This window comes from Serinus canaria, chromosome 5, assembly GCF_022539315.1.
Source record: "Serinus canaria isolate serCan28SL12 chromosome 5, serCan2020, whole genome shotgun sequence".
NCBI classification, from domain to species: Eukaryota; Metazoa; Chordata; class Aves; order Passeriformes; family Fringillidae; genus Serinus; species Serinus canaria.
The window spans coordinates 35,244,430-35,257,619 of record NC_066319.1 but is presented as its reverse complement, the minus strand read 5'-3'; the positions used below and the strand labels follow the sequence as shown (position 1 = coordinate 35,257,619).

Sequence of the window (13,190 nt, the reverse complement as noted above, 5' to 3'; positions counted from 1 at the left end):
TGCAAGGTTAAAACTCTCTGCACAGGAAGCACAGTTGAGGAGGGATTATTTCAAGAGCCTGGAACAAACTCCCACAAGAAGTGATAAACACTTTAAATGTAATTTTCTTTTCCTGACACATCTGGCCTTGTTTTTGCTAACAAATATAGCATATATATATGTGTGTGTATATATATATATATATAATTAGAATAACAAATTGCATTTGACAGTGAATCCTTGCTTATTGAAATCTGGGACAGTGTTCACATGCAACAACTACAATGAACACCATAGTAAATATATTTATTGACTCAGCAAAATTACAAATTTATAAGCAGTATTGTGGAGTAGATTAACAGAGATAATTAAATAACATTATTACTTTTTAATAACATGGTCTAGATTATGCATATTATTCTTGTGATACTTTTAAGGAATAGATCAACTGTATTTCTTGTACAGATGTTCTGAAAAACAATCTAATTGAGGAAAGGGCATTGTTTAGTGCAAAACTAACATTCAACACTAAAAAACAGTGCAAAAAGTAATACTGAAAAATTTACAGTAAACCAGTAATTCTCAGTTTGCTAATAAACCCACAAGAAATGTTTTCACTTTTTGAGTGTGTTAGGCCTTGCTTTGAAGTAGTATTATTGCTTCACCAGTAGCTGTTTCCAGAGAGGAGGTTTCTAAAGACAGAGACCCCCACTTATAAAAAAGAATTTGTTATGTTCTTTGATAAGTAATGAAAATTCTCCAGAATTATCATTACCAGATTCTTTAAACTATTAAACTGCCCCTACTTAATGGAACTGTTAAAAACAGTATTTTAAATATGAGCTGATACAACTTAAGAGCTGTTTTGTGAGTATGACTTGGGTTCTTCCCAAACATAACAGTCAAAGTAGTTACAATAAAAACTGCAGAAGAAAATTATTAAAGATTTCAGTTTTACAGTTTGAAATTGACTGTTGGCAAGCAATTTTCTCTTAACCTTAAAAGAAAAGCTAAATTACAGTACCAGAAACTTGTACTGAAGGTATCTTCCAGTACTGAAGGTATCTTTTGACCATAATGCAAAAACTGCACAAATCAAATTACTTTGGTAAAATAAAAGGGTAAGAACTAGAAGTAGTTCTCTTACACTAAGGCTCTTTGTCTGTTGTCCTGAAAGGCAGTTCTGCTCTTTTGAATTTTGTTAAATAAAGATATTCTGACTTTTAAGAAGACTATAACTCCTAAAGACAGACTTGACCTTTTCTTAGAGCTATTGCCCTTCTTACCACATCAGAAACTTACATATAAGACCTTGAAAATGCCATATTTTCAGCCAGTTCTGTCACATACCATAGCTAGTACTGCAATAAAAATGCAATAATAGTGAAACTGACCTCCACCAAAAACACAGTAGGTTTTAAGTTTTATTTCTGAAATGCTGATATACACCGTATTAATTACAGATTTTTTTTTAAAGTTATCATATTAATGAAACGGGTTTAAGTTTTAATATAATGACAAAATTAAAGATATGAAGATATCTGAATGCTGTAACAATTCTCTGTTGTCACGTTTCCATCCAGGTAATGGTGTTTCAGTCTTATTTCTGGCCAAGTTGGGACAGCTAAACACAAAGAGAAAAAAGTCATTAGATTGCTAATCTTATTCTTTCAGTCAAACAAATACCCAGTTCATACAGCAAATATTTCTGTCTTATATGCTTTGTTTGTCTCTGAGAACCAAATGTATTCTGGTGACAGAATATTTAATTCATAACCTCAGAGGAGAAGGCCTGAGCTTCAAATTTTCATGAATGTATCTCATGAGGTACAGTGTACACAGTCAAGACAAAAAAAAAAGTTAATTAAGCTGAATGAGGAGGTAAAAGCCAGCAAGTACCATCTGTCTCCTTGAAGTGCAGCAAGAATTAATTTAAAATGCAGTTTTGAATAACAACTTACTCTCGTCTTAGGAGGACATAAAACCATGGGTGGTGACAGCTACTGGAAGGGCTGCTACTTGCTGACCACCATGAATAATTTTTATTTTTTATTGGAATGAGGCATAGAGAAATAATGATGTTTTCAACAGCACTAAAAGACAGAGTTTAGTACAGGTATGGACATCATGCTCCCACCAGGCCAGTACTTTTATATCTATATATCATTTATAAACCAGGACAAAAGTTTAAACACCTTGTAACTTGAAAAAGTTGCAAGAAAACCCTAGAAAGAGATGCCATTTGTGAAAGTTCCAAGAACTGACTCAATTTTTTTCAGTAGGATTAAGACAATTACTATGAACTTGTTTACCTGCATTACCTGTGTGAACTCACACTGATAACAGGTCTTCAACAGCTAATTAAAAATAATGACTTTAAAACCCCACTTCAAACAAATAAAAAAAAGGAAACATGCATTAATCTTTCGCAGATTATTTTGGGTTTTCTTCAGTAAAAATCCATGGAGATGTAGAGTTAGATAAAGAGTAAATATTATAGAAGTTATCAAAGTTATCTACCTGTTTTATAAACTGTGTGGCATTAAAAAGTTCACTGCAGCCATACAGGACATGTTTGCCTTGTTTACCCTAAAAAAGAAAAGTCCATAGGAAATCAGTTGCTTCACAGAATAGTAGAGGATTATCAAGCAGTACTTTTTAAAGCATCTACAAAGGAAAATTACAGGATCTACTAAGTTCTTTTGCACACAACAGTGTGCTAGCCTCCTCTTGGAGGCTCCTATGCTTTGCAATTTTGATGACACATTTTCAGCATGTTGAATTGAACTTGGACAATACATTTATTTTAAGGCACAATCTACCTCAATGACAGTATAAATATTTGCTTTTTGACATTGTGAGATAGTTTATTCTAGCACAGAACTACAAATAATTGGATTTGAAGGTTTCTCTTAATTCTTCCACAAAAAAATCCCAGAATGTCAAAGCTGAATGAACATTACTTCCTGTTTCAGAAAGTTTTAAAATACTTTCTCTGTGCTTTCAGGGGCAAACTGGCAAAACAGATAGTGCTTAGAAAAATAAAGCCATGAATAAAATCTCTGTGGTATCTGCTTGCAAGAACAGAGCTGTTGATTTTTCTCTTTTTTATTCTGGAGGAAGACTGATTGAATTTGAGAATAATTAATAAGCTACATCTGTGGAAACAATAGATGCTGAAAGTCTACCACATGGAAAAGCAAATTTTGTTGGATAAGACTGTAAGTGTCACCTGGGAGAGGCACACGGGATTCCAGGTGGTGGGAAGGAAAATTATTGTTTGCATTAACTTTCCTTGTTTTTTCAAGAGCAAAGGGCTAAGTGGAATAAAGGTGAGGGAGTCCTCCTCCTTGGGAGGTCATGTTCCACTGCTCAAGGACACAGTTTGAGTGGAGAAACATACAGCACACTTCAGCTGTGACAACTGGGATGAAAAACCTCTGTTCACAGCTTCCAGAAGAAGAAAAAGTATTTTCAACTTCTGACTCTCCTAAGGTCTAACATTACCATTTCCAGAGTTTTCAGCTCCTTCTGTTTGACAAATGACCTCCTGTTTGCCCTCTTATTCCTCTGAAACTTCAGCTTCCTGACACTTTGTATGAAGTGCTGAGTGTTTAATCTGTCACCACTCTAGAGCCCTGTATTCACACATACACAGCAGACCCCAGCTCTGTCAGTATGCAGTTACAACCAGTGAAGTGAACTAACTTCTAGGGGATTCAGAAGATTTTTTTAAATAGGAAGTAACAAATAGCCATCCTCTTGGGCACCTTTTGGATTGATTTAGTAGCTAAAGAGGCTTTGGGTAGACTAAGGAGCAAGCTAAATGTCTGCCAATAGACTCTGCCACAGGCAGATGCCTCACTGAATTGGTTATTGAGGATAGTGATGAGTGCTAAGCCAAACATAAATGATTTCTTAATTTACATTTCTCTTCCTATCCTTTCCTCTATCCAGACAAGCTCTGTTTCAAAATGGCTGCCTGTCAGAGGGAGAAACTCAGCACACACACTCTGACTTTGCACTCTTCAAAATTTACCTGGACATCAAACTCTCATGTGCTTTGCAGAATAACTGTTTTTCAATGACTAATGCTCCATATCTAATTTATGTGTGAAAAGCCTCAATCCAGTCTACCAGAGGGCAGGACAACTGCACCAGGAACAAGGTTAAGATCAGGAAGAACGAATGGAGTGCTGCTGCTGTTAAATAATTTATTACCTTCTTCAGAATTTTACTAAGGTTACTTCAGCATTTTTTTTAATCCCTGGAAAGTGCTTGAATACCACTCCTGCCTCTCAGGAACTGTAATGGTTTAGTTATTTTTCTCCATCCACTGATTTTTGGTATACATGTGTTCTGCTAGTCTGGCCAGTTGGAACCAGAGAAATTACATCTGTTACACCAGCATTACATAGGTGATTACATATTTTCTTACTTGTGAATAAGGCACCTTGTATGATTTCTACACAGAATTAAATGATGCAGTTTAACAAGAATGAGTTTCTATTAACTCAGCAGGGAAAACTTCTAACTGTGGGTAAGTAATAAATGCTTTGATATTGGTGCCAATCTGGTATTTGCTCTAACAGCATAGTATTTGCATTATGTTGGTTTCTGAAACAACATACTTTATGCTCAAATAAGATTGTCATACAATAAAATGCTGTTATCTGCTGGTCTGAGATTGAACTGACTCCATATTGCAAAGTTGCATGCAAAAAAGCACTGGGTATCTCAATTGCAAGATTTCTGAAAACTAGAGAATTCTCAGCAGTTCTTTACCTTGAAGGTTATGATATGCTACAGCTGCTTTATTTAACACCAGCACATGAAAACTACTAACACAACTCTGAAACAGGTTAGTTCAGTTTGCTACATCTGCTGACAGTTTTCAACCACGTTGGTGTGTATGAACACGAAATAAAACAGAATGCAGTTTATTTACTCAACTCCAAAGGGCAACACGAGCAAAATACCAGAAACAGTAAGTCTTTGTTGGTCTGAATTAGTAACCCACAATTTCTACTGATTTCTTACATTCCTTTTTTCCCAGACTCTGTGTAGAATAAGAAAGTCAAGGCTAATTTCATAGACTTGGTCTTCAAAATACCAAATATTGCAGAAAACATGCTCTATCTGGTTTCTATCAGTAAGTTAAGGACTACAACTGACAGAAGTACACATACCTTAATGTAGTCAATAAGATTTTGATATTCAATATAGTTGCCTCCTCCAACTACAAACACTATGGCCTAAAAAGCAACAGACATACTATTAGAGTATGCATTCAAGTTCTTAAAATTGAAGTAGTGATATAGCAGATAATTAACCTACAAAAAAAAATCATCACAATCACACTGTGTTCTTTTAAGAACTGGATACAGAAGAACTGCTTCCTATCTGAAAGAAGATACCTGAAGTTTTGGTAGGATGCAGAATAGCAAGCTGAGAGCTTTTAACATGTCATTCTCTTCTATTAAGACACACTTGACACATATACAGTTTCAACATGTTCCTTTTTTTGTCCAGAGATGTCTCCAATGACTACAGGAAGAGTTAAAATATCTCCACGGATGTTTATCTGGGCCATAAATAAAATACTTCTATCATAAAGAAATATAATTTCTAATCATTTTTTCTCTTGCCACCTATGACCGGTAATAATTTCTAATATTACAGGTAAGAGCCATCAGTATTTTCTGGGCTGTGTTTAAAGGAGAATTTGTGTATAGAAAAAGGAGACTTAATAGTTGTATTATTGTTGTTTACATTCATTATCCAAAATTGTTTGACCGTACTATATGAATTTTATAAAGATTTTATCTTATTCCTGACATTTTTGGTAGGGCTATCTGTAGCCATATATATATCTGGGATACCACATGGTATTTCTTTTGTTCCTGAGGATAATTAGGACATTTCATAAAAATCTGAAACATTTGTATACTGCCAAGGAAAATATTTTGCTTATGAAACTTTGTAGTAATCAGGTAAGACTTTTTCTATTGGTAAATATTTACATTAAAAATACTGAAAGTCACAGGCACTTGTATGAAATGATAACATTCATTATTTTGCTTTTTTTCCTTTAACTGCAGAGACTCTTTAACATAGTCATGTACATCAATGCTGTTGTTTAGGGCTAGACAAAGGATTAAACCTAGAGAGCATTCTGAAAATCTGGTCTAAAAATGAAGGACTTAAACTGCTCACTCAATTATGATATTAGTAAATCCCTGTAATTACCTTCAGGAAAATTTTCTACTTTTTTTCCTCCAGTATTAGTTAATACTTACATAGTCCTTTGAAGATGAAAAGCTACAGAATAACAGCTAATTATAATTAATACTAGATATAATTAGTCTAAGTGGTTTTTTTGCAAATAAGACCTCTCATTTTCTTAATCATGATCATCAAAAATTACCGTACTCAGGATTTATTTATTTTTAACACATGAACATTGAAAAATATTTCTATGTGACTTACCTCCTGGAATGGGTTTTTATTTCTTGGAACTGAGCTATAAAAAATACAGCAAAGATTTCATTACACATTAATAGAAATAAGCACAATAAGCATAATGTACCCATCATATGTAGGGACTATTATATAATATTAGACAAAAATATAAGATACAACAATAACTGCCTTTCTATTTGTTATGGAAAATCCTTCAATCTACAGGACTGAATACATGAGTAAATAGGAATTTTACTTCATCATTTCTAATGTTGCTCTTTGAATAATAAGCTTTATGACAACAATTCTTCCACAGGTTAAAAGCTCTAACTATAGAGCTGTTACCTAGCAGCAAATACAATGAGTTAAAAATGTGATCAGCATCAGCACAACTCATGGCACCTAGAAATCCCACCTCCTAGCATCTTAGCTGGGTAAGCAAGACAGTTTGCAGGGCCTGCACACACACTTAGTGATGCTTCCAAATCTCCAAAACTGCTACAGGCAGCAGGTATGCAGGATCAGAATGATAAAGGGAGGAAGAAGGAAATTACAATTTTGGGTGGTACAGACTCCTCCATATGCATACAAGGACAGGCAGCAGGTAGAGGGGAAGAAACCTCTTTTCCTGCATCACCTTGAAGCTTCAGGGGAAGGGGAGAGTGAAGAACAAGCTGTGAAGGGTCAGTCTGCCCTCCTGCCCTGTACTGGTCTGCAGCCCCAGGAAGTCAAATACATCTTATGTTCTAAAATACCTTAAAACCACTGAATTTTCCCCTTCAAATTACCTTTTCCCTTATTTCAAGACGTTTTCTCTGAGTGACCAAGAACAACTGAGTCAAAACAGATTCCAGCATATCAGAAAAACAGGTTTTAAAATGGAATGGCTATCTCTAATGTGTTGCTTTTTCTGTCAGGAATACTACAGTCTTCCCATAAATAGAACTGTTACCCCAATTCTGTCATTTTTTGAGTATGATACAACAAAATCCACACACATTTTGTGTCATCCTTTTAGAGGACAAAGCCAGTTTATACTTGAGGTAGGCTTTAAACAGGATAGAAAGAGTCTGTTTTGCTAGGACTGAATTATAGCAATGCAGTTACTACTCTATTTAAAACATAGTAAGTAGAAATGCCTGTATTTCTTAAAATGGGAGTAGATTAGAAAATAAAACCAGCCACTTTTAAATTAAATCCACTAATTATATTATTTTATATCACTATTTAGTCAAGAAAAGTAGCATATGTTTTTATTGTCTACAAAATATTTGAAGGGACAATTAGGCAAACCACTACATGAGTTTTGCTATCATGCCCAAATATGATTTAAGGAACATGAGTTCACATGCAAATCCCAAACCAGAAATTAAAAACTATTCCCTATGACAACTATTGCAGCTACACAGAATGCCATTTATGAACTGCTGTAAATGAATATTTCTATATTGTTTTAAGCAACATAAGAACAATACAGAGAGGGCAAAAAACTGAAAAAAATCCTTCGGCTTGAGCAAAACAAATCTTTGCATAAAATCTACCAAAAATGCTATAAAAGCATCACAAATCAGTGACCGTTGAAATCAAAATGAAATATAAAATACTAGTACTTTTCTCTTTGAAAACTTCAAAATTTGCTTATCTTTGAAATTATATAATCTGTAATACTTTACAATAAAATATACATATAATTTGAAATTTATGTCCTCTTACTTTTCATGTTTGAGAACTAAGCAGAGACAGAGTTTTCACGCATATAACTAAAACCAAGCCTGGATCTACTTTATCCACACTGATCCTGTAATAAAGTGGTGCAACCAAATGAGAGATTCTTTTCCCTTAGGTTCAATGACAGATATGTTTAGGAAGAATATAAAAATTAAGTATCTCCTCTGTTGCCAGGATATAAGATTAGGTGAGACTATCAGGCAATTATTAGCTCAAGATACAAAGCAAAAATCAAGATTTACAAACTTCTGATGTAATTCCACTTCCTCTCTTTTACTGGCAAAATAAACTACATCCAAGCCTCCCTTCATATACACATGAATATAAAATGTCTACCTACCTAAGCAAAAGTAAATGCAATCAAATTTTAGTATTCTTTTTTTTCAAACTTATTAACGAATTACTAAAGAAGGCTTGTATTAAAATCAAAATTGTAACTGTTTAAAAAGTGACAAGGAAATTTTGGTACACTATCCAATGACTATTTAACCTAACAGTGAAAACTCAGTGAAACAGTGAAAAGTTTCTATGAAACCAAGCAGTACAACTATGAAGAACTCTAACATTTATTATTGCTAAATATTAATGCACATTCCTGTGACTAATGTACATGTTAGCACTTATTTTTTTAGATTTTTTTTGCAGTGTTATAAAAATTTATCTGATTGATCCAAGTTCCCAGTTGTAAATTCCTTCAAGACCAACTGTCTTGATTTAGAATTAATGATCAGAATAATTACTTGTAGTCGGCAAGCAAAATAAAATAGATTTCTTAAGTTAGTCTCTTCATGGAGTAAAAGGAAAGAAGCAAAACTCACCTGTCACTGCCTCGCAGCATCTTGGGGTCAAAATACCGGTAGTCATCTGTCTCCTATTAAAAAGTATGTTTTAGCTCAAAAGATTGGAATTTTGGCTAATGAATTTTTGCTTGTATATATGACATTAAATGTTCAAACCAGTATCATTTCCCATCACATCATTCAGCATTCATTGTGGTGTCCACTAGCATTTAAAAAGTTTGTATATAACTGAACCAGTACAGAATAAACAACAGTGAGAAGCTATGAAGGGTGCTATTGAGCTTTTTATTTCTGGTTCACCTAAAATTGACTATCAAACACTTTCCAAAAAATACACTGGTTGCATAATAAATCCCAACAGAAAGACAGCATGCAGAAAGAAAAATTGTTACCAGCTTTAGAGGAACACCGATGGTTAGCAACAAACATGAACATTTTCCAGGTTATGGAGATCTGCTATTGATTTAACATTATAAAACAAAACACTTCTGTGGCAATGAGTGCTAAGGACAAGACAGATCAAAATCTGCTACTGTTATGTAACTTATCCTTCTCATGTCATGATTTATGACTACTATTAAACCAAAAATAAGCTATTGAAGAAGAAATGAGTTTCACAAAAATTTGAAAAGTCTCTCTAAACTACAGAAAAAAAAATTTCTTCACACAGAACACTGAGGCACTTCCAATGTTTTTATTGGCAACAAGCAGGATTTTTGCCAATTATTATGGATGAAAAACAAAAGTTCTTAGTAACTCCTTCTGACAACTTCTTGGCTTTCTCCTGTTTCTATACTACATTTTCAAGTGAAGTTTAGTTTGTTGATAAACGGCATGCAGAACTACAGTTGATTTTATCTGTGTGCTTACATGCAAAAACCTCTGACTTCTAGATTCTGTACAGCAGAAATAATACTTCTTGAGTAGTAGACAAATTATCTGGGGAATTTACTAAAGGTCACATAGCATAATTACCTCTAATATTAAAAAGTATTTAATATACATGTGGTGGTTACACACACACAAAATAAATCCATTTGATATTACAAACTTTTATATAATTACATAAAATAATTCTCTTATCCTGCAGTTTGGCTTTTAAAAAGAAGATAATTTAGATCTAATTTCCCACTGAATCTCTGTGAAATGCTTTTATATGCTCCACTGGGAATTTCAACTGCTGGAGTCTGCCAGCATTCATGATTTTGCAGCTTCATACCTAAAGGTGGTATGGTGACTCTGGGGTAAAGACAGCTGGGAATGTACAGATATTGAGAGACTAAAACTGAGAGGTATTTGAGAAACCTGTACCTGGGATAAAGAGATTCACTTTCTCTGCTTATTCGAGTGAATTACAGATTAATGACAGAAGTAAAAATCAGAGTTAATAAACATATTACAAACATTTACTCCTGAATGTATTACTGCTGTGTTTTTTCACTGTGGGCTTGTGTAAGTAGACACACAGGAAGTGGTAAAGCAATAGAAATGTGATAACCTAGGGGTTTTCCACTGTTGCTGTTTAAATACACTATTCCTGCTGAAATCAGTGCTGAGGGTGCAGGGAAAAGAAAGCCTAGTAGATTTTATTTTCTTTAAATAGCAAGTCTGCCAATAAAAACAAGTGTATAGCATTTTCCTTACACACAACTGAATTCGTGACTTCCCTAAGCAATTCCAGAAGAAAATAAATAGTTCTGAATGTATAAACTTATTTCAAATGAAAATGGAAAAAGACCTATGGAAATGTCATTGACTTTCAGCCTGTATTTGTTTTTTTGCAGAACCTAACAGGACCAATTTGGATTAGAATTTTTTTTTGTAATGCATGAAAGGTATATCCCTAAGTCTGAAAGGTACCATATCTGCTGAAAGGGACAGTATTAACCAAAATACAGCTTCATTAATATAAATCACAAATCAGATCTATCTACTTCTTGAGTCAATACAAATGTACACACTGTATTGACAGAGGCTAAACCACATGGTAAAGGTTCACTTTTCAAAGATTTCCCCCACTCAGTAATCAAACCATTTTCTAGAAGATCCTTAGAAGGATCTCCATAAGGCTATAGTAAATCATGATCAATTTCATAGATATGAATTAAAATTTATGTATACTTCTGTTTGTTTATAAAGATTCAATGTTTTAATCAACCTCTATTTAATGACACCAAAACAAAGCAACTATGTTTTAGTTTTATGAACAGAATATGCCTTTATTAAAATAGGATCTTAAAAGAAATTGCCTAAAATCGTGCTTTTAACAATAAATATTACTATTGAAAATACACACAAGTAACTGATTACTTTTAAGGTCATCAAGGAATGTTTCTGAATATGCTTTTCAAGAAAAGGTGTAACTGTAGTTAATCTAGAAAAATTAAAAAAGATATAAGATAGTATTATGGCCCCTAAGATCTGTTCTAGCTGTTCCTGCTTCTGAAAAACTTGGAAAGCATGGGTGGCATGGACTTATTTGTCCTTGCCAGAGAGACAAAAGAAACAGCAGAGACAACACCCAAAGTGATTTACAGACAACCCCACAGAGTTTTGCACAGGATATCATTCTAAACAGGTTTAAGATTTCAACTGACAATAACATATATTGAATGTTTGTGGTATAACTTGTATGTACATTTCACATATTTCTTTTATTGTTGCAGTTATAAAATCTAGAAAATAAATTATTTACATTCATGGTATATAATTGACTTCTCAATAATCTGCTGTAATTTTGCATTACACCTTTTATCTGTATGTACATTTCATACACTGATTACTGTGGTTAAGAAGATTTCTTGAACTATAAAGGAGACTTTTTTCTGTGTTGTAAAAAAATAAAATCTTGAACGTTTTTCCTCTCCCTTTGTGTTCTGCCTGCAGTGCAGTAGTTTTCTATTCTGGGAAACAGAAAAGGATCCCACACATCAGAAGATGAACAGAAGCCACAATGGTGTATTTCCACACATTGACCTTTTCCAGATACAATTTCACTTCTGTTGATAGTACAGCAAGTCTAAACACATTCCACACTGACTCTCTGGCTTGCTTCATTTAGCTGAACTTACTCCCAGACTTGCTGTCAGTTTTCCTGCAGGTTAGGAGAATCAGTCTTTAGGGATTGCCTGGTCTCCTATGACTCGAAAAGTGGCACTCCCTGTTCTGTGCCATGAGTATCTGTCTCTGCCATGGCAGTGGAACAGGAAGCTGCTGACTGACAGACTGGCCCAATCAGTGATTTTTTTAAGTGAGAAGATCAATGTTTTCTCTGAATTATCAAAGTGCTGGTAGCTGTTTTCTACTAAGTAAAATGTGAAAAAATCAACTAAAAAAAACCCCCTCATATGACTTGTAAACTTTTCTCAATCAACACCTAAACTTGTGGCCTAAGGAAGCTAGTGTTTATTTTAAAAAATATTGGTTTAATTTTTCACTTTTTTAAAAGTTATCTATAGTTTTAATTTCAGCTTTCTATGCTAAGTGTTCTGGGTGACCTCTGCTGGTTGACTAAATAAAGTTAGCCCTGTACATCTTTTCCAAGTCTTTCAAAGAGGAACAACAATCCACTAACTCTGGAAAACAGTGTCAATTCCTTTGTTTGTTAAGAGAAAGCAAATTATCTGCTAAGAATCACAGCATATATCAACTATGAAGTACAGTTTAGGAAAAGAAAGGATTACCTGCATGTTGATAATTTTCATACTTTACCATTAGTTTTCTCTCTGTACACACAGTTAATACATGCAGGTGAAAGTGGACTAAGAAGAATGTTTTAAATCTACTAATCAGGCCTACTTTTAGTTGTAAGTTCTAGCAAATGCCTTGACTGTGTAGCTAACACATAAGCAACTCAAAAATTTGTAACATTTAAATATCTGAGTAAATTTTCCCAGGAACAAGGCAAGAAGAGGAATTTTCTGACAAAAACCACCTCTGCTTGCAAACACAATGACTGAATCAGTAGTAAGATATTTTTCTCTACATAGCAAAGTTTCAAGATGTGAGAGATGTAATTTTCCCTAATACAACTCTCTCTAAATATTGCACTTCTGAAATTGTGCTCTTTAAGAAAACAATCACTTTGATGCAAAGAAAATTTCAGTCTATGGCTTAATGTAGAAATTTAGGAACAACAGAAGCTTAGTATAACACAAGTGCAATAGAAGCTCAGAATAGGAAAAATCTAAAAAATATTAGTTCCAATGAGACAAATAAATT

General features: G+C 33.9%; 1 protein-coding gene across 1 annotated transcript in view; it reads right to left on the bottom strand.

The window, feature by feature from the left end:
• Nucleotides 1-259: 259 nt before the first annotated feature.
• Nucleotides 260-13,190, bottom strand: part of SCFD1 (sec1 family domain containing 1) — a 50,033-nt gene continuing 37,102 nt past the window's right edge. The window contains exons 21-25 of the mRNA XM_030240018.2: nucleotides 8,988-9,040; nucleotides 6,469-6,502; nucleotides 5,169-5,234; nucleotides 2,500-2,568; nucleotides 260-1,603 (exon numbers count right to left, since the gene is read on the bottom strand). Of these exons, the coding sequence (XP_030095878.2) occupies nucleotides 1,580-1,603; nucleotides 2,500-2,568; nucleotides 5,169-5,234; nucleotides 6,469-6,502; nucleotides 8,988-9,040 (246 nt within the window). The 3' untranslated portion in view covers nucleotides 260-1,579. The remainder of the gene's footprint in view (nucleotides 1,604-2,499; nucleotides 2,569-5,168; nucleotides 5,235-6,468; nucleotides 6,503-8,987; nucleotides 9,041-13,190) is intronic.